The sequence below is a fragment of the Sycon ciliatum genome, chromosome 1 (assembly GCF_964019385.1).
Source record: "Sycon ciliatum chromosome 1, ocSycCili1.1, whole genome shotgun sequence".
Classification (NCBI taxonomy): Eukaryota; Metazoa; Porifera; class Calcarea; order Leucosolenida; family Sycettidae; genus Sycon; species Sycon ciliatum.
This window is the reverse complement of record NC_088643.1, coordinates 93840342-93865808: the sequence shown is the minus strand read 5'-3', so window position 1 is coordinate 93865808 and position 25467 is coordinate 93840342. Positions and strand designations below refer to the sequence as shown.

Here is a 25467-nt window from a genome sequence, read left to right as displayed (position 1 = left end):
AATCATTTTGGACCGCGTGTCGGTGCACGCCGAGGGTACTTGCTGACAGTTATTTTTGAAACAAAAATTACAAAGGCTTTCGTCAGCATGTTACTTGTCTGTTGGCCAGAATACTGTTGCATTTTTGACTCATCACACCGCGGAAGTACCATAGACGCGTACACCTTGTACATGTACAACCTCAACCGTTTATTGCCTTGTGACACAAATTTTCTTATGATTTGTTGTTCCACGCCATCACCGTCACTGTTTAGTTCTTTCCACTTCTAAATGCTTAGGAGAGGGCTCGCAGGAGGAAGGAGAGTCATCCTTTCCTGTCAAGTGCCTGATCTAAGCTCCCGACGAAGCTGTATGGAGGGGAACAAGTGATTGTCGACTTCTCGCACTTCTAGGAGATTCCCGAACGAGTCCTGACTGGTTGCTTCAGACGAAACGAGTTGAGACAAGTCCCAATTTAGATATTTTTATTGCAAGATGTACGAACAGTTCTCTGCTCCTGGACTTGAAGCTTTCTTTTGTGCTGACTGTGAGGATCATTACAGTTGGCCGAAAACAAGGCCTTTGTCACCAGCATCGTCATTTTCGCTGTCAAGTGCTGTCGACTTGCCTTGACACTTCTGTTTGGCGCCAAATTTGAAACAACAACGTGCGCATGCGTCGAGTGCGGAATGGGAAGGAAGATCGAAGACAGCAAAGATCTATGTGGAAGCCCAGGAAAAGAATGGACGATGGACTGTTATGATCAGCTGAGAATTTGTCTCTTCAGCGATGCGGAGAGGGAGTCACCCAGCCCCTCTCCGCCTACAACGCCGGAGCATCTTGGTCAAGCTACAAAGCGTAGACGTCGTTACTACCCCAGCGAGACTATTATGCCATGTACTCCTGCTCCACCAAGGTCAGCTTTGAGAACAACTTTTATTCGAACTCCAGCCAATGCCATCAGTGAAAGTGCTGGAAGATACCATCAGGAATTCGAGGAAATGGACCATATTGGATCTGGAGCATTTGGAAGTGTGTATAAGTGTAGGAATCGCGTGGACAACGGGACGTATGCTGTGAAAAAGTCCAAATGTCCAATTCAAGATATTTCTGAAGACGTCGCTGCTCTTAGGGAGGCTCGGACTCACCACCAATTATCGGCTCATCCTCATGTAGTCAGGTGAGTAATGTTGACATATCTCTAGCAGCAGGAGGAGAATATTTCATACCATTGAGGTGAAATTCTTTGTCGTGGAGTATTTGTGTTTGAAAATGGCAGGTTCTGTACTTGTCATGTCTTCTTGTACATGTGTGGGCATTGTAGTGAGCAGTGTTTTGAGTGAATCTTGACGTTTGTTTTAAGTTTAACCATGTCGTACTAATATTGCATGGAGTCAGAGGGTATGCAGCTGTCGTGCGTAGTTTGTGAATGGTTTCTTGCTTTGTCCTCTGTGCAAAATATCTGGAAGCGCTGCAAGTTTCCTTGCGAAAGTATTGAATTTCTGGAAGGCTTCCTGCTCATAGCTTGATACTTTGAGAGCACTATGATGAAGTATTCATCAGGACCCATGGGTATCTAGGTGTTAGCCCTCTGGACCAGGGTTTTCACTTTAACGATGGGTGAAGGGAATAATTCAATAGGTCGCCTTTGATTATGTCAACTCGTCCTCTGTGACAGCAATAACTAGTTATTAGTGTTTAAACCGAACACGGATTCTTCGAACGAATAATCTATCGAATAATTTCGCCCTCCATCGAACGAATAATCTATATTCTATCATACGCATGATGGCATTTTTCAACACTTTTTCAGCACTTTTAAGTAGTTTTTTTTTGATTTTTTTGCTGATTATCGGATTTTGTTATGTGGAGGTGCAAAACCGGTTAACCTGTGCCGCCAAGATCTTAAGAGTACATAACCCCCCAGAGTATGCAACGCCTGATACAGCTTTGCATAGGGTCTTGGTCGAAAGTGGTCAAAGACCGAAAATCACATTCACTGCATCCATGTTTCCCTCGTATGGAAAGAACAGAAGTATTACTAGATACTAGGATTACTAGATACCGATAGGAGATTAAAACTTGGAGGAGAAGAGATTGAGAAGAAATACTACGAGCAGATCTACGCAGTGCAAATATCAGTAGGGTCAGCACTGAGCATAGATGTTTTTTTTTTTTTTTTTTTTTTTTTTTTTTTTTTTTTTTCGATTTCTGATAATTCCTACGACTATTCGATTATTCGTTCACCCCACGAATATTCTAAATTATTCGATTATTCGATTATTCGTTCCAACACTACTAGTTATGTTGGGATCTGTTTCTTTGGCACAAAAGTTTGGGTGCTTGTGTTTTGTACTTGTTTGTCATGGGGTTTTGCGACAGTATGTTTCTACCATTAGACACCCTTAGCAAACAACGGTAGCGCTATTTTTTTTTACGGTACTCTTACCTTGATCACCCAAATAGCGTTAAAGCTGCAGCGTAAAAACGTTATGGGGGCTGATTTATCATTGTGACAAACGGTACGTTTTTGGCCAAATATTGCGTATTGCGTACCGATTTCATCTTGCGCGTATTTGGCGCCATGAATGGTTGTACCGCGCGCGCGCGCGCGCGAAATAAAAGCTATTCTCATGTACTAAAATCAGCGTGCATCTTGCTGAAGGTCGAACCCAAATCTCGGTATTTTTCCCCTTACGGTAATTACCGTTACAACATAACGTTTTTGCTAAGGGTGTCTATTGTCATAAATGTTCATGGTCTTTTCCACCAAAATTGTTAACAGAATTCGTTCATTTGGTAAACCAACCGGGAAGTAAGTGCATCTTGATTCTGAATCTGCAACGAAATCAAGAGAGCCCCATTGGGATTTCCGGAGAAATAGCGACCTTTTGAAACTTTAGACCCTTGGAACAGTATAATAATTATACTGTTCCAAGGACTTTTATGACCTCGGTGGCTCCCCTTCTTCCCATTTATTTCACGGAATGATCGAAGAAATGAGCTGTTGGTGCTATTGTGCGGTGGTTTGTTGCAGGTACTACAGCTCGTGGTTGGAGAACTTCCATCTGTTTATCCAGTTTGAGTACTGCAATAGTGGCAGTCTCCAGGATGCTATTTTAGCGGATGTGAAGTTCCAAGAACCTGAAGTCAAGCAACTCATGTTGCAGGTTAGTTCCATGTGATGTCAACATTTATCCAAATTTGTGCGTTAAGTATACCGTAATGTTACACACAGCGGAAATTCTTACAACTGTGGTATAGATGCCTGCTTTATACCCAACCTAAGTATTACGTGGGCCTATATTATCGTTATTGGAATCTTGCTTGCAATGGAACGTATGCATCAATTTCCCGCCATTACGTTTTGCGGGGCATGTCCACTACAACCGTACACACCTTGATACCAACTCTGCATAAAAGGTCATGAACTTTGTGAGGCCTTACTCATACATGTACTATAACGGGTTGTACCTGCCAAGTATGGGTAACTTGCCCCGCAAAAAGGTGACGGTTATCTTAGATGCACACCTCCCATTGAACTCTCTACAATTCATTGGTGTCATCTTCACACTACTGTACAGGCAGAAAATTTGGCCGGTCATTTCGTCCAACTCCTAAGAAAGAGAGTTCGTCCGGTTGTAAATTTCGTCCATGGATCATAAGAGTGTATTGAAAAGCTGGACAAATCGACATTTAAAACTCGGATGTTGAGCCAATAATAAATTTAGAAAGGAAGAGGACGTATGGATACGAGTTAAGAGTAACTCTCCATCACTGTAACCAGATACCATATACAGTCAGAAAGTGCAACAACTAGGCACAAAGCTGACAAAGTACTGAGCCATTTGACGTATAGTATCTGGTTACAGTGATGGAGAGTTACTCTTAACTCGTATCCATATGTCCTCTTCCTTTCTAAATCGACATTTGTCCGGCATTTAATTTAGTCCAAAATTTAGTCCAAAGGCTCCTTGGACGGAAAAGATGAAATTCCGGGCGAATATTTCTGCTTATACAGTGTTTAAGTTAGGTAGATGAGCGACTCTTATCTGTAGGTGGTACATTTGCACGCTGCACACCTATGTTGTCCTTACCGCAACTAGTTCCAGACTGTGAATTGCTGTAGGGCTGTGTATGACCCCAGTGCACTGGTGTTCTTTCACCATGTGACCGTATTTCCACTTGGACATACCGCTAAGATTTTCTTTCACTCTCTGTAAATCAGGACCGGATGGGGGGGGGGGGGGGATGAATCTGGTGAGACACAGTGTCCTGGCGGTACCCTTTGGTTCTTACCACTTCGTGCCTGTTTGCTTCTGTATTTTGCAGATCTCGCGTGGCTTGGCCCACATTCATGCGCACAACCTTGCTCATCTTGATATTAAGCCGGGCAACATCTTCCTGTGTCGCAGACCGAATGGACCTTTGGCGTCACCTGCGTCTAAAGGAGAGTCGAGTCATTTTAAGTTTCCCATATCACCTCCATATCCATCTTCTCCCTCACCCGTAACTATCGTATCGCCCGGATGTTCCTGCTGTTCTAGCTCATCCGAAGAATCCCTCCCCGCCAATTGTATCTGTATCGAAAAATGTGTCTACAAGATCGGTGACCTAGGTCATGCAATGCGAACAGATCTCTCATCGGTGAGTGATAGTGTGTGTCCAGTTTTCTCCAACTTTTTCTTGCTTCTGTAGCTTTTTGCCGTGCTTCTAGTGCAAGTTCAGTAAAACCCCTGCCACAGACTTGCTGTGCATACCTTGTACGGTATGACTCCCCACCCCCTCTGTGCCACACACATCAAGGTGCAGTAGGGTAGAATTGCATTTTTGTTTCATTGCAAGTGTGCAGATGGAAAATGGTTCTGCAAGCACGATCCTGAGATAAGTGGTGCCTTTTGCTCCTTTGATCTGCTAGATGTGAGAAATTGACCACTCGTTCTGGTGTGCTGTTGCTCAGTCAACTTTCTTGCACGGCCTCAACATCAAACTTAAGAACACTGTGGTGTTGCTGCTGCTATACACCCTCCCACACTTGGACACCATTGTGCCCCAGCGATATCTGTCAAGCATAGTGCTTTACCAGGGATGAATTTCCTGTCAGGTTTTTGCATAGCAGTTTTTGCTATGCAAAATCTCAATTGTGGTGTAAGCTACAAAAAGGCATGGATATCCTATATGTGTATGTATGGCAGTTTTCTGCGTGCCACTGTGATTTTGAGTAGCAGTAGATCGATTTTGCGTAGCAAACTGCGATGCGATACCGGATAAATTCATCCCTGTTTACTATAACCAACAACGCTAAGTTTTACAGTGCCGTTGCCAATGTACACTGCGTGCGACTGTTTTCTATTTTACTTTGATGAAAATAGGAACCAGCTGGTGTTGATGATGAAGGTGACGTTCGCTATCTTGCGAAAGAGGTCCTCCAAGATCAATGCACTGATCTGACGAAGGCGGACGTCTTCTCACTCGGCTTAATGGCGTATGAAGCAGCAGGCGGTGGTCCTTTACCAAAAGAGGGTGATGAGTGGCATGCGTTACGAAACGGTCAATTACTGGTAAGCAATCCATCTGCATCCCTATCTCTGACCGTTTCGAATTCTTCATTTAGTTTATTACCCATGAGTTCTTTTACTGGCCTCATTGCCCTTTCACACATGTCCAGTATTAAACTGATTCTCATTTATTACTGTTCTGTGTGTGTGTTTTCTCTGTCACAGCACCTTTCCCATCTCTCTAAGTCGATGCACCAACTGCTTGTGTCTATGACACAAATTTCATCCATGCTTCGTCCGTCTGCAACAGACCTTTGCCAACATAGCATATTAACGCTGGCGTTATGCCGCTGTCAGTTCTGTGACCGACCGCCAAAGCGGAGACATGTCGGTGGGCGCCGCTCCAATCGTAGCTTCTCCCATTGATCACGGTATCCGTGTTTTGGACTTCTTTTTTATTTTTTTATTTTTTTTTTCAACGTTTGCAATCAAGAGCTGCACCAGGGATGGATTTAGGCTGTGTTTGATAATAATGCTGTGCATTTAGCCCCACCCCTAACTGCCCTCTCCAGGTGGTCATGAAGTCATAAGTATTCTCTACATGTCATTAACTGCTTCCCATCATGCTAGTCATGCATCCATCCAGTATAAAACATCATATGTTATGCCCCAGCTCACGATACTTCACATAGGCATCCTTTCATTTGCAACGTTTCCAAGACACAGCCACCTGAACAAAATTTCCCCATAAGTACTGGTAGGTCTTTCTCACCTTGCTGCGTTTTATTTCGGATTTTCGTTATCCTCACCGTCTTGAATTCGGATGTGTTTTATGTTTGTAGCCTTTGCCCCATTTCTGTACATTGATTAGTAGTTGTTGACGTTGACCCCATTTTTCTACCTGTCACGCGCTCTATGCCCCAATGCTCAGTATTTGTACTCATCCACTAGCATCATTCTGCGCTTGGCAAGTGTCCGCGAGTGGCACGTACCCACATCTGCTTCGGCGCTGTCATTGTCATCGTTGGTCAGATCTGTTCACAGCCCTTTGAGCCTGTAACAGTTGCAAGCAGCGGTATCTTGAATTGAAATGCGATGAGGATGCGCTTGGCTGGCTCTGATTCCAGCCATGCTTAATTTGCCTGATCCGCTGCCATGCTTGCATGATAATATCCCATTTTCTATATTTTTATGATAGCATCTGCAGCCTGCTTGCTTGGTCCACGATTTTATAGTGTTTCTGGAAAAGCCATGTTTTCACGACATTATTTTGGTGCATGTTGAACATTTCTTCGTAGTGTGCTAGTGGTGGATGTGCACTGGCGCATGGCGTGACTATGGTGCGAACCAGGGAGCCCTACATCAAGAGTAGGGGCTCGGCTCTCTGGTGCGAACCGCAGTTTTGAAGGGCAGGCAGGGCCTGTGTTGTGTCCAGAGAGTAGTCCCACTCCCGATTTCCTGGTTGTGGAATTCTGCTGGAGAATGTTGTTTCCCAATCCCAGGGGTCATGTCACGATGTTCTTATTTCTTCCGCAATCTGGATTTAGGGTTTTGACTCTCCTGCGCCGCCCATCCATATGGCCATCCCCTTCAACGAAAAATATGACTTGACAGCTAGAATCAAGAGTACATGGGGGGGGGGGCCCGGGGGGTACTCTTGCTACACTTTCGTAGAATGGATTGATGTTTCAGCAATCAATAATTTTCTAATTCTAATTAAATAATTTACTCCCTTCGAAAAGCTTCCTTGACTTTTTGTAGAGTAGAGAACTGCATCGAAAAGAAGAATCAAATGACTCCATAAAAGGAACCCTATCTTGAACTCTGGACTCTTGCAAGTGTGTAGCTTGGAAGTGGATCTCCATGATTGTCAATGTCGTTGCGGTCACACACACAAACAAACAATGCTGCGGTGTGGATTCAAACGAAAATGCAAGATAGATGTTCTGGACGATGAAAGTCTGTGTCTTGTCACAAGATCGGTCTAAGATGTGATTATTTCCTTATCTGAGGTTGTTCTTGGGTGCCATTGACGAGATAGACCGATCACAAAGGCTTCACGCAGAAAGAAGTACCTCAGTAGCAGTGTAGAGCTATTTAGAAAACAGTAATTCAACCCTCTGACTGTCAACCCTCACGTTTCGAGGATGAGCTCGGTTGGCTCAACAAGCTCCCTCCATGGAATTCACTCCGGGACGGATCCAAGCTCATCGCCACCATGGAGCCTTCTCGCCCGGTTGTCTCCCACCGCCAGGCGGCGGGCAAGTCAACCGCCAAAGAAAATCCATCTGACAGCAGGTTCAAATAGTGTAACGGACATTCGGCTTCCGCAAGTTCCAGGAAATACTGGAATTATTGCCGGAATTGGCCGACGCTATAGTGCAAATTTGGATCGAAAACCTCAAAGTGCGGCTGGCCAGTGGCATCCACCACAGGGAACAACTGACAATACTATTATGCCAGACATGGCCTCTGGTCTGCTCTTCGATTTGCAGTGCTTGGCAAGAAAGCTTGTGATGGAACATAGGAGACATGCTGGCAATATTGTTCTGGGTAGAGGTGACGAGGATGAGTTGAGTGAGATAGGCTCTCCGACAGGAGAAATAAAGCTACCATCACCAGATCCAGTCAAAAGTCAATCTACTTCTGCTATTACAGTGAGTAAGATCAGCAGATCCTTGAGCACCTCTGGAGTACGACCGTCGAAAGTATTGACAGTTACATCAGAGGATAACACAGATAGTGAGCTGGTGGGATCTGATGGAGAAGGTGGCCAGGAAGATCAAGAAGCTGCAGGAGACAGGGTGAGTACTTTTATGACAGCATACTGTGGAATATTTATGCTGGACTGTCAAGTGCCGAAGAACAGCGCCGTAGCCTACTTGTAGGCCATTTTTATTAATTTTTTCGTGCACTGCAGTCTACATATATGTGCAGTCGAGTCTCCGCGCATATGTCGCTCAGTATGCTGTGCTTCGTGAAATTCTAGCCTGTTTGTTCTTCGGCGTTCTGTTCTTCGGCCCCCGACAGTCTCTGCAACGTGAAATTATCAAGACAACCTCTAGCACATGTCCAAAAGCGAATGTAGCGATTGGGTGCCCGAGCAGGCAAAGAAGCTATACTAGTACTTGTATGCTACTGCATCAAAAGCCTGGTAATTTCATTAATTTGAACCTTCGACTCGGCAAACCGGCAAGAAAGCACCATGGTAGCACTTCTTGCTCAATACACCGTGTTTTGGGGAATTAACCAGCTTGAGAAGGCTGAGGAAGCTTGCGGCTCTTATTTTGCCCTGTGTTTATGACGAAAGGCCCTATTATAAACCTGGGTGTCACATCCGTGTGTTAGACTTGGCGAGTGCTCGTGAATGCTCACAAGTGCTGAGCGAGCTTCAGCTTTCTTGTGTAATGCTGGCGATTAGTCTAAGCAAGATGTTAAATTCCCAGACTACAGGCAAAATCTGGTTTCAGTGGCCGCCCATGTGTTGGCTTTACACGTAGTCTGTCCCCCGTGAATTCCGCGGCAGAATATCAGAAATTCCGTGCAGAATTCTGCTCCTGAAAACAGTAAATTCTGCAAGTCCTTCTCTATTCTGCGGCAATTCTGCAAGGAAAATGAGCGTAAAAACAGATCGAATTTCCGCAACCCCACGGAAGTTTGTTGTCCCTATAAATTCTGAACCAAAATTATCCGAAATCCTGGTCGAGAAAATTAAAAGCTCTAAAATATACTGCAAGTTGATTTTGAAAGTCACAAGCAGGTTGGTTTGGCTGTGAAAATAGATTGAAAGTCTCCAGAAAAGCAGCTTTTCTCTCTTTTCTGCAATATTCGGCGGGATTTTCTGAATTCTGCGGACACTACTGGATTCTGCAGAAATTCTGCAATCCGCGGAGTCACAGAATTCACGGGGGACAGTGTAGTGTTAGGGGCCGTCTGTTAATAGACATCCTTAGCAAAAGTACGATAACGCTAACTTTTACGGTACTCTCTCCCAGTCGTGACAAAATACGTTATCGGGTAACGGAAAAACGTTACAGAGCTCAACATAACGGGCCGACGTTCGTTATAGTAATTCTGCAAAAAATGCAAAAACTCGCATTGTTTTGTAACTGGCGGGAGATAAAAAGCACGTGCAGATCGAGATGAGAATCGAGAGATTGCTTCCTCTTGTGACATTTTAGTATTTTTGGCGAGTTTTGCCTTTCGGTTGACAATGTCTGCGTCCTCTTCTTCGTGCCTTTCACCCTCTACCCCATCTGGGAAACAAAGGACCAGTTCCACGGCACTCCTGAGGAAGAAATTCATCGGCCTCTCCCAGACGTGCTGGAGCTGGAGAACCCTTACAGTCTTCGGTGCTGCCTTTGGGAAAGGGTTTCGAAGGACCTGGGAACCGCGAAAATTCATTTTCGCAGTGCGTCTGGTATCCCAGAGTGAAAGACCTCGCCAAGGGATTCTTTGGGAACGACAGCAAACTAATCCCTGGTTCAAAATTTTGAATTTCCCGCACCTGTTTCCACGAATATTCATATCGCCATGGTTGTCACGACTACTTCGTCTGAACTATAACGTACATTGTGCTAAGGGATAAGTCAGCTTGAACGATCCGAAGTACGGAAAGTTTTGCGTTTACGTTAGCATTTTTTTAGCTAAGGATATCTAATATCGAACTTTTTCACCAAATGAATTATTTTAGTTTAGACCCAACCCCTCCCTCCCTCCCCCTCAGAACGTACAAATTGTTGACATATACATGCATAATTATACAACAAAAGTCGCAAGTGTGTCACTGCTCCTATGGCCATGTACATGTATCGAAGTTTTCTGAAACGAAATTGGTCAACCCCCTCCAACCCCATAACGAAATTATTTCGTTTCGTGAAAAAAGTTCGATAATTATGGGCGACCCCTTACTCCAATAATAGTCATCATTAGCTGGCTTTATGTACTGTACTATAATACAGTGAATTACAGTCGACCTACCCTTACGATATTTTTTTGTCAACCCAAATCACTCCATTGACTTTTGTATACGTATAGGATATTGACCAAGAAGAGGTCTATATGGGAAATATAGGCCGAGTAAAAGACCGAGGTCCGCCGAGGTCTTTTACGAGGCCTATATTTCCCATATAGACCGAAGTCGAGGTCAATATCCTATTTATCACGATTCCTTTGCCATAACCCCAAAATTTGAACCTTTAGGAGCTATTTTAACATTTGTAGTATAGTATTTGTACTATAGTGTACATAGGTAGTGTACATAGGTAGTGTACATAGGATGTTGCCTATTTTGGGTACAGGACTGTAAAGCTGTGTTCACAACTGGCGCGTGTACGCGTGAAACCACGCGTACACGCGTATTTTTGCTGGCTTTTGGGGCGCCATGCGTACGGAAACGCGCCGAAATGGAACTTCCAACATGTTGGAATTTTCAGCGCGTATCAGCGTACATGCCAGTCACTTTGACTGGCGGGGTCAACAAATTAGTACTTGAAGGTGTCGCACGCGCTAAATACGGCTCGGATTGCTGTTTTTTGTGAAAGGCTGAGCGCGCGTTTGGGGGCGCATGAACCGCAAGCGTACCGCGTCCACGCGCCAGTTGTGAACACAGCTTTAGAACAACAGAGTTCAGCATCTGCAGCACAGTGGCTGGGTGGTATAAGAGGTTGCTTGAGATTCATACTGTTGTGAGTTCAAATCCTGCTTGTTCTCTTCCTTTGTCTTCTTTCTTTCAATTTTTCTTTTTGAAGTGGAGAGAAAAATTCTAAGTCCCTCCAAAGTCGAAAGATTACAATGCCTGTGGTCGATACAAGCGGTCGATACAAGCGGTCGATATAAGCGGTCGATATTGCGGCGATATAGGTAATATAGGACCAGTCAAGGATCACGAGAATTAGTGGAGGTCGATATAGAAGAGTGATAAAATGCATTATCCTTATATCAATATTGCTATAACAATAGTACGCCTAGGACGATATAAAATGGGCTGACCACTCGGCATTTTCCATTTCATAACAATATTTAGCAGGAAATATGTAGACTCCACTATCCAAGTAGGGCAAGTCTCACTTGATGTCGCTGGGACATGATAAAAATTGCAATTGGAGCACCAGTGATGCCTTGCTATGTACATAATGTGCATAGAACAGACATGTACGCAAGTTTTTATGCTCTGAAGAGTGTAAAAAATGAACAAAAATCATGCGTTATGACGTACATTTATGAAATGAACCAGTACCCTTTTAACAATATTTCTTGGTCTCACGCAATTATCGTTATAAGGGTAGGTGGACTGTATATGAAACTTCTAAGTATCATGCACTGAAGTACATTGAAACTTCAGCATAGTGTACCTGCAAGGGAGATTGGAATTCAACGGTACTGTTATAGCCAAGGTGACTCTATATCCACTGAGGTCAAATGACTGGAAAACTGCAAATGTTGTGTCCTCAGAATTGCACTTTTTATTGATGCCAAGAAAAAAGAATGTCATATCCAGGCCCAGGGTACGTTATAGCTGAATTTTGACTATGCTGCCTCCAGGGGACGGAAAACTGGCACATTCAAAGTTTAATACTAGCTGAAAATGCTCTGCAGTAGACTTCTGACATAACGAACACGATTGTGCGGGAGAATTAGTTCCTTACAGCCAAAGTTCTTTATAGCAGAAATGCACGTACACCATACAAGCAAAACATCATGACTATCATCATATGGCCCATGACGGTATTGGTACACTTGGTTTACACGCGCCTCTTCAAGATGTGGTTCGTTATAAACGAAATCTGTTCGCTACAAAGCATGGGAGTAGTAAAATACCTGGCATTTTACTACTCCCTGCTGCAAAGGGTCATTTTGTATGGGTTCAAACAGGGACATGGACAATAGTTCGCTATATCACGAAAGTTGGTGTAATTATGTGAATTCGTGTAGAGTGGAGTCGACTGTATATCCGAATTCTGACTCAAATAATTATTAGTTCAGAAAGTGGTGGACATCACATAAAGAGTGAATAGCAACTAAATAGAGCGGTTGTCAGTTGACAAACCCCCTTTTATTTACTTCGAAGTAATAATTATTAGTGGGAAAATTTCAAAAAAAACATGCACTTGGTCCCTGAAATGTGCATGATATCCGATGCCGGCAGAGGATTATGTTGCAGTGAAACTTAGTGTACCGCACTTCAAGTATACTCGATATGTAACATACTAAGAGGTACAATGTTCTGTTTTTGAGGACTCTGCAATATGCCATACCAGGCATTTGACGTCGGCTATAAGACATAGATCTCTATGCTCCTCGCAGCACCTCACAATAAGACCATCAGATGGCAGCTCGCAGAGTTCACGACCTTGAGAAGCTCCAGCAAGAGCCAGAAACATAACGAAGCAAAGGGCAAGCTGTTTATTGGTCATGTCACCAAACTGATCTGGACTGTCTGTGACATCCCAGGTGTGAGTGCCAGGGGCATCGGAAGGTATTCAACATAGTCATTGGTGCGGGCATGAAGAGTTGGTGGTCCAGGGCCCTCCCCTGGAAACGTTGAATTGGAAACTGATTGGGCCCAAATAGCCCATATCCTATTACTTCAAAAATCACATTATCACATTTTGAGATTATTGATGAAATTGTTGGTGCGGCTTTGTCCGCACCTGCCGCGCCAGTTCCGACACCCCTGGGTGTAGCGAGGGGCTGATGGATGAGTGTGTCTTTCAGCAGGCGGACAGCACATGGGTGAGTGGCCAATGGTAGAATTAGCTATCGGCAGAAAAGAGCTAGAGAGCAGATTGATATCCCAAGGTAGTATGTAAAGCCCGGCCTTCTGCGAATACCTCAAACAGGAATGCAAATGGAAATCCATCAGGCCTCTATTTGAGTACCCCCGGCCTGGTTAACAGGATGCATTGCACTCACCTACGCGTCACTACCAGAACAAGAGTCTATACTAGTTATCGTTAACCACCAGGGGGCTATGGCTTGGCACAAACGGTATCTTTCTATTAATTATAATTTTAGTTGTGATAGTGTTGACGGAGTGCAACCAACAATGAACTGACGGCATGTACCATGATGCATACCAGGGCCCGAAGAAGATCCAGGAGCATGGCCCATCAGGCGCGTGGCTCTCTTTCTGCTCCAGCTGCACGTACTGCATTGGTCAGGTGAAGACTGAATAGAAGGGCCCACTGTGATGTTAAAAAAGGCCACCAATTTCAGTGCGGTCTTGATGCTCTTTGAAAGCAACCAGATCATCCTGAAACTGATGGCTATCCCGCTGCCATCAGAATTATCCGTAAAGTGATTGAGGCAAGAAGAAAGCAGAGCAATCGCCCGAGAAATAACCTCGTTAAGAGCGCCAGCGATTTCGGGCTCAATCCTTGTCCAAGAGCCGCGGGTTAGAGACGGTAAAGCCGAAATGAGGAAATAAAAAGTGAAACTCCTACTTGCTCGCTTGAGCAACAATTGTTCAGAGAATTATCGATTCTCTCCCCCCGTTAAAGAGCTGCATCTGACACCGGATCATGTGCTGGTGGCGTCCCACTGAAACGGAAAGGTGGTTCTTGACCAGCCCTGTACGCGAGCGCGAGCCCATAATATTTTAAAAGTTATAACGAGAGAGCTTGGAAGCTCAGGGCCCTACGCTATGCTTTTTTTCCTTGATGACCTAGACAAAAAAAAAGCATAGGGATGTTATTGAAAGCCCTATTTGAGTTATATGCATTGTGGCCAGCCGTCTTTGATGGCACGGTACGGTAGGGGATAGGGACGGGACAGGTACGATCGAGGGTAATACGACACCGTCTCCCGTACCGTACCATCAAACACAGCTGACCACATACAGCTTCCCGCAATATTCAAATAGGGCTTTCAAACGCAAGATAATAACGTAACGCAACTTGGAAGAATGGGTATGAATGCGAAGTGTATGGGGGAATGCATGTAGGGCGATAGTGCGGGTTCGAATCCCAGGATATGCCTGAAAAAAGGAGAATTGAAAAATTTATAACATCCTATGCTTTTTTGCCGTCAGATACGGATAGCGCCAGGCGTGACACAAACAAACACACAAACAAACACCAAATTAAAGCTGTGTGGACCCTGGCTAGCGCCAGACGTTACTGAAGTAACGTCTTCTGCATAGCTACGGGAATAATTATTATTTATAAGTCCGTCAAAATCCGTGCTGAGTACACTATACATCATTACAGTCATGTACAAGTCTCCTATACTGTAAATATACAAATTTTCGGCAGCTATTTAATTTCGGCTATATTCGGCATCGACCCAAAACGCCTAAATTAAAAAGCCGATGAAATTTTTCACAGCATCTCTCGCACTATACCATGCCCTCTACCCCACGCCGAAAATAAATGATCGCCGCCGAAATGTCAAAAATCGTGAAGTGCCGAAATTTTGTATTATTTACAGTACACTCAAACGCCTCTTATCCGGACGCCTCAGATACGGGCACGTCTCTCTACCGGGCACCTTTAGCTTGAGTTCCTATAGCACAAATACTTCGAATTTGGGGGTTTTGAACTTTTTCCGTATTCGGAAGTGCTTATTTTTCACTGCCAACCTATGTAATCCACACATTTTTACCAATGGGTTCCTTTTGTATCCTGAACATGTGCAATACGTTCCAAATAAACTTCTTCAAAAAGTGATATGATACATGGTAGATGAGTTATTCTGAGATACGGGCAGTACCCGGTCCCAAGGTGCCCGGATAAGAGACGTCCGGGTGTACTTTTATTCTAATCTAGGAGTGTTCAGCACGGATTTTGCAGCAAGTATGATAAACAAGCGTCTACAAACTCAGTGCTAGCTGTGCATGTGGCGCACTTGTGCCTGGCACTCTTTTCCTCCCTCTTAGTCTTACTCTTAGTCTTATGTATGGTCAAGGACGTATGCCATGGCATGGCACTACATGCCCATGACCCATGTTTACCCCTACAACGTGTGAAATAATTTTTGAGGGCATGAGAATGATGATCTGATCCGCTGAGGCCGACTATAGTATACTAGTACTTACCTAGTACCTCCCTACTGCCTGGGAGCGCTCCCAAACTGGAGTAGAGGGAGATCTCTCAAACTCAAAGACTAAAGTCATGTTTCACTGCAGTTGGCAGGTAGATCTACAGCCTACAGGAACAAAACACAACACTCAACAGACTGGACCCTGGTCTATCTGTCTCCTGTGAGTAGATCTTACTGGTATGGCTCTGTACTGTAAAATACTAGGTCTGCGATGCAGCGATGCCTGATGCCTGATGGTTTGTTGTTGACGCTCTTGTAGATACCGATTCGAATAATTATTATGACTGTTACTTGACGGCGTAGCTGTTAGACCAGTACATGTAGTAGATCTACTGACGCTACAGCCTAGGACAGCCTCCAGGTCTAGGTAGCGCAGAAGTGGCACTGCAGTGCAGTCCATTGACTCTTTTACTTGAGTATCACCCACTGACTGTGACTCGCATCACCGCTTCAGGATTCATTGATTCAGAATTTATGGTGCAGAGACCGACCGACTCGAGAGTAGATCTGCGAGCGATCCGTTGTCTGAGTTGCGTTCACATGGTTGGAGTAAACCGGCTACGTCTACCGATCAGAGCGTTGGACTTCTTCGTTTCGCGCCCGTATCACAGATTCTAGCCGCTACAGTCAGTAGATAACGGCAGTCTTCCGCCCAGCGTTGCTCTGTAGATCGACCGTAGACGCCACAACATCGTGTGTGCGGTGCGGTGTATCTGATTTAGTGGTCGTGGCAGCACCGTGCGATCTGAGCAGTAGTCCAGGCAGCTCAGGGATCCTAGGGAGGAATGGAGCCGATATCGCTAACGACATCCGGAACGGCACAGTTTCGCGGGCGAGCTGCTTCACTGGTTTCTAACTTTGGAGGATCTTTCCGGCGCAGAGGTAGTACTACTGCAGGCAAAAGGGGTTCGTACTCAGTCAGCAGTGACGGCGATCGACCTCGACCAGTGAGCCAGAGCTTTGACGTCGTTCAGTCCGCACCCGGTGTTGCACAGGCAACTATAGATCCTGAGAATATGCCCCTGGCGCTGGAGATGAAGCTAGGCACACGGAGCAGATCACCACCGACAGCGAAACCCGGTAAGATCGCTCTGCCCAATTACTATGGCCAATCTTCAGTCGAAGCCTCGCTGCAAAGTGCGCGACCAAGAGAAAGGGTGAGCTCCTAGTGAGTGGTGTTCGTTGATTTTTGTCGCTAGAATGTCTGTGGCCTGGCCTGGTGCATTCTGTTTTTTTTTGGTGGCCCACGCGTTCTTGCGAACGGGGTAAGAGCCCAGTACAGTCATGAAGATTTGGTTTTCAGTGTCAGATTGTGAACCCAATGCACTCTCTCCTTCAAGCAATCAAAAGTCATTCATTTTCTCAGTGTGCAGCCAGCGGTGAGCCAGTGAGCGTGCAACCCAAGGACAAGGGTCGGTCCGGTCGGCGGCTGCTTGCTCTATAACTCGCTACATGATCAGTGCATGAGTCATTGAGCGTTGTCTTCTCTCACAGATCTCAGTGTAGCTGATAGACAGTCATTTGATTTATGATTATTGCATGATTGTTGTTCCATCTCAGAATCCCACTGAAGACAACGAACGCATAGCAAACATTACTGTCATAGGAAACATACCGAGTCCTGAGTCCTGACTGCCACATGTACACAGTGCCAGTGTGCCACTATTGCACTAACTTATACCAAGAGCACCCCCCCCCCCCCCCCGTGTGTGCAAATTTGCATACGGGGATCTGGCGCGCACATCACGTAGCCACTAACTGCGAGCCAGTGCGTCGTTATCCGATATTGATCTGCTACGGTTTCCTGCTTCTAAGTCCGCTTTTCTTGGGTCTTCGAATGATGTTGTACATGATGTGTCAGGCACAGGCACTTCCTTTGAGCTTGCCGTATTGCGCCTGATATTGTTGCGGCTAAACTGTAGGAAAACTCGAATCCAGGAGCTTGATCGTCATTTCACTACGTAATAATAGCAGTGCGCCGCACGTACCCATAGCTGGAAGATCATACTTGCACACACTCTTGCTGTTATATACACTTGCTAATACAGTAAAGCTTGTAACTAAAGACTAACGTGACTAGGGGCCACTTCGCCAGGCATGGCCGCCCCCACATTCAAAATGCACTGTGACTAGCGATGTCCTGCTGAATGCGACCAGCGGCCACGGTGTAGGAAATTGAAGGTTTTTCGAAGCTCCTTCTTTGAAGTATGGGTGGTCAACTCGAGTCTGAGATTTGTATGTGTATACTGATGATCGCTTAGTGCTTGAAACTCGGAGTTAAAACACTTTTTTCATCCTCTTAAAAGGGAGGTTTCGCTCTACGGAATTGCGTATGAAAATAACGTAGGAACTGCACGGAATTTTCATACGTAAAAATCAGAGCTGTTGGGTTTCGCTCTACGTGATTTCTCCACGACTGCTAAACATGCGTTGTTGCTTTGGAGACGCGTTGGCTGCATGAGCCCACCGCATGCACCATGAACCGAAACCGTGTTTTCCATTTCATTTTGCACGTGGTGTACGGTATGTGTACCTTGTGTTTCGCGCGGCTTGAACGTTGCCATGGACAAATGCAGAAATGCGAAAAATATTTCAAAAAGTCCTACGGAGGACCCAACGCAGGAAAGAGCTTTCCTACGGAAATCCGTAGAGAGATTTACGTATGAAAGTTGCCCTCGCTCCCTGGCGTGTACGACATACGGATTTTCAAACGTAATTACGTAGAGCGAAACCTCCCTAATATTGTTTTATACTGATTACTGATTATAGTATGGCCATCGTCCATTTGTGTTTACGTGTCCATGCAGCCCATTGTTGACCCATCAGAAAGGACCTGGTTCAACCATGTCAATGCGCAGTATGTTGGTGAAATGGAGAAGATGATTGCAGAAGAAGACATCCATGTTGATCGCAGAGTAAGTGGAACATAGTCGTTGGAGTGTATGTGCGTTCACTAACAGCTGTTCAATATCATCGGCATAGATACAATACTATCCAATATCACCGTCATGCATACAAAGGTGCATGTGTTCTCATTATGATGGGCATCGATACGAGTACTCATACATGTTGCTGCTCTCTGCACTCTAGCGCAATAACAATCGAAATCTTTATTCAGCCCTCTCCTGTGATACATCCCTTCACTACTCGTGATGCTGTGACCATGAGGTCAGCCACTACAAGTTCCACCATCTTCTCTTTTACTGTGGCTTGGTCTCGGGTATTCCCCAGAAAATAGAGTCCTCTTCTATGTGGGTCAATGCTACACTCTGAGAGATAAAGGAGCACGTTAACGCTTTTGGGAGTGCTACAGTAAATGACTCCCTCGTATTCTTTGTCACACAGACACACTGCCACTATCAATCAGCAAGCTACCCCTGTATGTGTGTGTGTGTGTGTGCGCGTGTGCGTGCACGTGCGTGTGTGTGTGTGTGTGTACGTATATTCACTTGTGCGGTGCTGTACATTCATGTTGTCCCTTGCAGGATTATTTCACGGTGAGTTGACTTGGAAGGATAGAAGTGACTGCTGTCTGCAGTCTACTGGACGCCACCAAGCTCCCTTATCCTACTTGTTTGTCGTGTCACTGCTTGTTCTCACTTTGAGGCCGCCCTCGGTTACCAATGATTGTGTTTTGTATTGTTTTCAAAATGAAAAGGCTTTAGTTTTTCCCGGCCCCACCCACCCTTTTGCAGGTGAAAAAAATTCAACACTGTTTGAATTCAATGTTCAGCACAAAGATTATGTTACACCTGTAGTGTATTTCTATGTGTTGAGCCTGAAGTTGTGTAGATTTACTCCGTGTCAGCGCATGTCTGGCATCACTGGGTGTGGGGTGCATGTGCATCGTTGAAGCTACCGCCACCGCCAGCCGGCCATTATTCTTGTATGAGAAGTACATGATTCACAGTTTGCTACCAACTCATGTTGTCTTATTTCTCTCTCTCTCCTCTCTCTCTCTCTCTCTCTCTCTCTCTCTCTCTCTCTCTCTCTCTCTCTCTCTCTCTCTCTCTCTCTCTCTCTCTCTCTCTCTCTCTCTATTCTGTGCATGCTCTCTCTCATCTTGATTCGAATCTGCCTACTGGTCTCATCTCAACAGGGCGTAAGTTCTTTTCTCGGTTTGTGATCCGTACAGTTTCCCTTTGCGGAGTATACTGGTACAGGACTATGGTACTTCACATTCGAATGTCCGTTGTTACGCTTAGCTCTGCGGGAAGAGTATGCGTGGTGTTATGTTGAGCTAGAGCAGCCTTAGACCTACCGGCTTCTGCTGTAGATTGCACAGTCACTGGTTGCTAGTCAAGAGAATTTTGTTCTTATTGCATGAAGAAATTTATCCTGGAATTTTCTTGCTTTTTCCTTTCAAAGAGTCTTACTTCGTACTGCGTGTGTGCTTGGGTATCTGCATGCGTGCTTGTTGGCATGTGTGTGTGTGTGTGCGCGCGCGCGCGTGTATGTGTGTGTGTGTGTGTGTGTCTTTCTATACACATCTTTGTATATTTGACGGATGGTGCGTCCTGGCTTCCAATGGATTTCCTTTTACAGTTTGTAAGTATAGTTATGTGTACGGTAGCTGTATTGCTCTGTGGGCATCTTTGTATGCATAATGTGTGGCGTATAGTCTTATGGGGCAAGTGACATGCTTATGCAATGCTCAACTGTCAGACTTTCCTTCGTATATCCTTTCCACATCTTAGCTGTATTATCTTCTTGTGTGCTGCTGAATTTTTTGCATGATTTTGTTTCCGTTTCTGCTGTAGACCGCTTTGCATTGGGCGTGCAAGTTTGGCAATAAAGACATGCTGAATCTCTGTCTGGACAACAAGGCAAATACTAATATTCGAACTGTAAGGTCATAACCATACAGCCAGCACCTTGTGTATTTAGTTGCTATGACTATGGCCCTAGGCTGGTGAGAAGAGGTGCTGGGTGCACAACTTCAAGTAATCCTGAATGAGAACTACATGTTGGGTCGCACGGACTGTTTTTCAGAGTGCTTTGCTGGCATGGCGTGCTTGTGTCCAACAGTATTCACACAAGTTCCAGGGTGCCCAAAAGGCTATGTGAAGTCCTGGGTGGCAAACGGGCACTTCAGGTTGAGTTTCAAGTAGCACGACTGAATGTTCAGTTGTATTGATGTTGGCTCTTTTTTATGCTCATGATGGCAATTATTTGAGCAGCTAGTCTTGACAATGCTAATGTACCTATGTTCTGCTATATTTATTTGCATTCACTCTACTATGACTGACTGACTGACTGTCTGGCTGGCTCTTTGGCTGCCCGTGGACTCTTGGCACGTGCAGCATGTAAGTTTCATGTTTGAATGACTTGCGTACATGTACTGCCTGGAACATGCTCTACTCAGGAGTACGGTGTAGTGTGTATTGCAGGCGATCACTTGCCTTATCACTATTATCAGTATTGCCGGCGTTCTAGTTATGGCATGGCTCTCATCTCTGCGCTGGCAGGTTCTATCCAGAGTGTGTTGTGTCCAAGCTTTGGCGTGCTTGCACGGAATCTTGTGTCGTTGTGTGTATGTGGTCTACTTGTGATCTACTTCATGTTTCAACTCATTGCTGTGTTTCCTGTTGTGTTTGGTTGTGTACACACCCCATGTGGATTTGCTGCCTTGCTTGCTCCTGTTCTTCGTTACGTCAGAGTGTAAGTTCCCATGCTACATGTACATTATTGTCGACGATTTCATGTACTGCACGGTAGTTTTAAAAATGGCTTGTTATTTTAAAATAATAATAACGGTGTTGTCAGATCATAATACAGGCAGCGAGTGCAACAAACTGGCACTAAACTGACAAGGGGTACTGAGACATTCAACAACTGGACACCTAATTCTAACTCGTATCATTTTGTCCTTCTCCTTTTTATTTATAACATTGGCTCACCATCCGAGTTCGACGGAGGTGTTGTCAGTTGTATTCTCACTCAATTTCCTATTTATATTAACCAAAGTTAATGGCGTGTTGTGTTGTTTACAGGGCTGTAGTCCCCTTCATCTTGCCAGTAAATATGGACAAACAGCCATATGCACGGAGTTATTGGATGCTGGTGAGACTAGCTTACACCCCCCCCCCCCCCCCCCCACTAGTTATCAATGTTGTCAGTTGTCTATCAACGTGCCATGCCTTGTTGCTACTGCTTTCACCCATGTTTGCATTTTCTTTGGTTTGTTTGCAATTGATATTGTACGCGTGTGTGCGTGTGTGCGCGTGCGTGTGTGTGTGCGCGCGCGCGCGGATACCAGGCTTAAATTAGTGGCGGTCAATTCATCAGCCTTGCAAGCTGTTGAATGGTGTAATCCCAGCACAAGTTGCAATGTCTAACATAGCTGTTCGCTATCATCGCTTCCGCGATGGGCAGGTCTGAGATCTGAGGTGTGTGTGTGTCCGTGCTGGTCAGGTGCGGATGCAAACTTGAGGGACAGCCGTGGCAAACTAGCGTATCATGTTGCCCACAAGAAGCTACCGGATGCCGTGAAAGGTGACTTATGTTGTGTGATAAAATTACTCTCACTGTCATAAAAGTACTCTAACTGTGTGAATGTTTTTACTCTGATCATTGAAACTAGTCTTGGAAATGTACACAACCGGAGTGGTAGAAGTGCTCTTTTGGCAACAATGCAGTAAGCTCCTGTCTGGAGAACGGTACATGTACCAGCCCTGTTGCAAGATTGACTGTGAGAGTATTGTGTTCCAGCCACTTCTTTCCGGGGTTGTTCATGTGAATTGAATTCTGTTCATTGTGAGGTTGTTTGTGTGAATTGAATTCTGTTCATTGTGAGGTTGTTTGAGTGAATTCTGCTCTTTGTTGGATTATAATGTGTGAATTGAATTCTGCTCTTCGTGGGATGGTATGTGTGACTTCTGCTCTTTGTGTGATTGTATGTGTGAAATCTTCTCTATGTTCTTACACATGTAGAGAGATTGCTGAAAGGTGTTAATCACAATGGTAAGTGCAGCCATGTCATCATAGTTACCGTGATGTGTGTGCGTGCGTGTGCGTGTGTGTGTGTGTATATGTGTGTGTGTTTGTGTGTGTGTGTGTGTGTGTGTGCACGTGTGTGTATGTGTGTACGCGTGTCTGTGTGTGTGTGCGTGTCTGTGTGTGTGTGTGTGTGTGTGTGTGTGTGTGTGTGTGTGTGTGTGTGTGTGTGTGTGTGTGTGTGTGTGTGTGTGTGTGTGTGTGTGTGTGTGTGTGTGTGTGCTCGGTGTTGGTGTCGTGTGCATGGTTGTGTTCAATGCTGTTACCAAGAATACCTGATCAAGTGTGCAACTCAATGATCTCTCAAACCACGGCAGACATTTTTTATGACACCAGCCTTTCGTGACCATTTGGCCTTCTGGTGTCATCATGCATAACCAGAGATCAACAGTTCAAGGAATTTGTACAGGTACTTCGCAACTACGGTAGTCAAAACCGAGCGACAGACCATAGATCCATGCGCCCTGACCTGATGAACTGACATCATATATAAATGAGAAGCTGTCTGCCTGTCTGTCTATCCGTCTGTCTGTCCGTCCGTCTGTCTGTCCGTCCGTCTGTCTGTCCATCTGTGAGTCTGTGTGTCTGTCTGTCCGTCTGTCTGTCTGTCCGTCCGTCTGTCTGTCCGTCTGTCTGTTTGCTTCCCACCCTATAACTATACAGCAAGCAAAGCATTGACCCTGCTCAACATCCAAGTGAAGAAATCCTCTTCAGCAAGCAGTCACAAAATCAGCTTGTCGACTAGTAAAGGCTTCATTGGTGATGGAGACGAAGGAAGTCTTGGCCCACGCAACAAGAGCAGTGTAAGTCTCTTCATGTTCTTCATGCATAGTGCTACTCAAGATCCATGCGCTGAGAAGAACTATGCTCACACTATCTTCTCTGTTTTGCCATCTGGTGGGGCCTTGGTCTGTCAGCTAGGGTTGTCCCTGGGTGCTGTGCTCATTGTTGGAGCAGCTGGTGGAAACCAGATACAGCATGGTGTGGACAGACTGTTTTGTTTGTGTTACATCATGTGGCATGGTGTCATGGCTCCTCTCCCTCATGACTTTCCATAGCTCAAGCTGTATTTTCTCAAACAATATCCAAAAAGAATACTGACCCTCAAGCGAAAAGGTAGAGAAACAGCAAAGCAGCTTAGCTCAGTGCGGAGTTCTGGAAGCATGCAAGCTCCCAACCAAGTGCAGGGAAAACACTGCGCTGCACCGACACGGACCACATGCTGAAAGACTGAGAAGCAAAAACGCGTGATGTCATGTACGAGTATGCAACCACGCACGTGCTCTAAACTTCACTGCACCGTACGTACAGTTTGAAAGGCAGAACAAAACAGAAAATGCAAGAAGAACAAAGAGAGAAAAGTATCATAACAAACAAGTAGAGGGGGGGGGGGGTGGCTGCTCAAAACGATGGAGCTCGCGCTTCCTGCTGACTGACTGACGATTGACTGACTCACGGCTGCTGTCTGGAGCGTGCAAGAAGAATGCCGGGCCGTCCACTCGGCAAACAAGTACACATGGCAGACAAGTAGAAGAGTGCAAATCACTGCAACTGTGTAAGCGAGAATAAACTTAGCACGACTACTATGGAAACTGACACTAAAATTGTGTCGTTGCACGTCTGTCTGAACCTATCTGCACTGGTGTGTTTGATTGATTGCAGTGGTTCAAAAGGAAATCGGCTGGAGCAACGGTCAACACGTCCTCAATGCCGATATTCAACTCGTAGTGTGTGTGTGTGTGTGTGTGTGTGTGTGTGTGTGTGTGTGTGTGTGTGTGTGTGTGTGTGTGTGTGTGCGTGTGTGTGTGTGTGTCATATAGCTGTTCTTTCACATACCGTATGCCCTTCAGCAGGTGTCGTTTTGGACTCCCTTTTATATTTATATATGTACGAGAAATCCTACAACAGCGTCCACATCAAATGCACCAATCTAAGTATGTGCAGCATATTACCACCGTCCTATTTTAGTCCATAGCACCCCTTATGCGCACCGGCTTGCTTGATATTAGCACTCGCCTGGCTTGATCATTACGCAGCTGTACACGCCGTACATGTATGTGCAAGATAGTATTCTTAGTGACCGCGATCACTCTATTCTCCCACCGCTTGCCTGCTGCTGCCTTTAGCTCTTTCTGCTATCTAGTTGCCTACTTGACTGCCCTGCTGTGCAGGTAGCCATCCTATCACGGTTTGATTTAGTACTGATGATCCAACCTTAGATTCAACTATCTGTGACTCTTCTCCTGAGCATGAGTGCCCCTTTTTTTCTCCTCTTCTCTCCTGCTAGTGTATGTCTTGATCTATCAACCCGGTCCTATGCTGATACAGATTTACTCTTGTCCATCACACCTCTCCACACTAACCCCTATAAACTAGCCCTGAGTTGAACCAGCTGCACAGTGTACTGGTATACTTGTTGCTGCTCAGATTATATCAAACGCCTTACTCACACCCGCTCAATCACCACTAAGTGGTGATTGACCAAGTCTTGGTGTTGTGCATCTCTTATGTCTGCTACTAGCTTTCATGTCTAGGTATCAAATTGTCCGTTTTGTTTTAGGAATGCTCAGAACAGATTTGTATTGTCATTGCAATTCTGTTCTTTCCTTTCTTTCAGTATCTATTGCTCTGCATCAAGATTTTTTTTCTTCTGCTCATGTTCCACCCAACTTTCTGTCACCGTTTTTGTCTTCTTTCGATGTTTTTATTTTACAAATCGATTTATTCAGATCACATGCATGATGGGTTGGGGTGACTTGAGCTGCTTGTTGTGTACTCGCTTGAGTGCATGCGCGTGTTTGTGTGTGTGTGTGTGGGGGGGGGGGGGGGCTGTGGGTGCACATCCACATTTGCAGATTTGCGTGCTTCTCTTGTGGCGTGTGTTGTAAGAGTATGAATTCTCGGTGTTACTGTATGTCTGGAGGTTATCAATGGCAGGGTGCCCAGCTCTACT

General features: G+C 45.2%; 2 protein-coding genes across 5 annotated transcripts; both read left to right on the top strand.

Annotated features, from left to right (window-relative positions):
* The first annotated feature begins 369 nt into the window (after window positions 1-369).
* LOC135806587 (wee1-like protein kinase 2) lies at window positions 370-6762 on the top strand. Its single transcript, XM_065320788.1, has 5 exons — window positions 370-1159; window positions 3017-3149; window positions 4312-4626; window positions 5352-5540; window positions 5703-6762. Exons 1-5 carry the CDS (start codon window positions 669-671, stop codon window positions 5901-5903), a joined length of 1329 nt encoding a protein of 442 aa, XP_065176860.1. The 5' UTR covers window positions 370-668; the 3' UTR covers window positions 5904-6762.
* A 521-nt stretch (window positions 6763-7283) lies between these two features.
* Window positions 7284-25274, top strand: LOC135806586 (85/88 kDa calcium-independent phospholipase A2-like). 4 transcript variants are annotated; one of them, XR_010551248.1, is made up of 9 exons: window positions 7284-8281; window positions 18326-18433; window positions 19004-20066; window positions 20279-21179; window positions 21512-21581; window positions 21933-22013; window positions 22452-22481; window positions 23178-23317; window positions 24177-25274. XR_010551248.1 is itself a non-coding variant. In XM_065320787.1 (7 exons), the coding sequence occupies exons 1-6, from the start codon at window positions 21132-21134 to the stop codon at window positions 24240-24242; spliced, it is 435 nt and encodes a 144-aa protein (XP_065176859.1). In that variant the 5' UTR covers window positions 21117-21131; the 3' UTR covers window positions 24243-24280; window positions 24311-25274. The 4 variants fall into 4 exon arrangements, 2 of the variants coding, with proteins under 2 accessions (XP_065176859.1, XP_065176858.1); XR_010551249.1 differs by lacking the exon at window positions 7284-8281 and adding an exon at window positions 15540-16675; XM_065320787.1 differs by lacking the exons at window positions 7284-8281; window positions 18326-18433; window positions 19004-20066 and having other exon boundaries at window positions 21117-21179; window positions 24177-24280; window positions 24311-25274.
* Window positions 25275-25467: the final 193 nt, after the last annotated feature.

What these genes read in the sequence shown, in the direction of transcription:
- LOC135806587 (XM_065320788.1), top strand. Translation starts at nt 669, where the DNA reads ATGGGAAGGAAGATCGAAGACAGCAAAGATCTATGTGGAAGCCCAGGA. An exon ending in GCTCATCCTCATGTAGTCAG is followed by an intron (nt 1,160 to 3,016) that starts GTGAGTAATGTT and finishes GGTTTGTTGCAG; the next exon opens with GTACTACAGCTCGTGGTTGG. An exon ending in TCAAGCAACTCATGTTGCAG is followed by an intron (nt 3,150 to 4,311) that starts GTTAGTTCCATG and finishes TGTATTTTGCAG; the next exon opens with ATCTCGCGTGGCTTGGCCCA.
- LOC135806586 (XM_065320787.1), top strand. Translation starts at nt 21,132, where the DNA reads ATGTGGATTTGCTGCCTTGCTTGCTCCTGTTCTTCGTTACGTCAGAGT. An exon ending in CACGGAGTTATTGGATGCTG is followed by an intron (nt 21,582 to 21,932) that starts GTGAGACTAGCT and finishes CGTGCTGGTCAG; the next exon opens with GTGCGGATGCAAACTTGAGG. An exon ending in GAAAGGTGTTAATCACAATG is followed by an intron (nt 22,482 to 23,177) that starts GTAAGTGCAGCC and finishes ATAACTATACAG; the next exon opens with CAAGCAAAGCATTGACCCTG.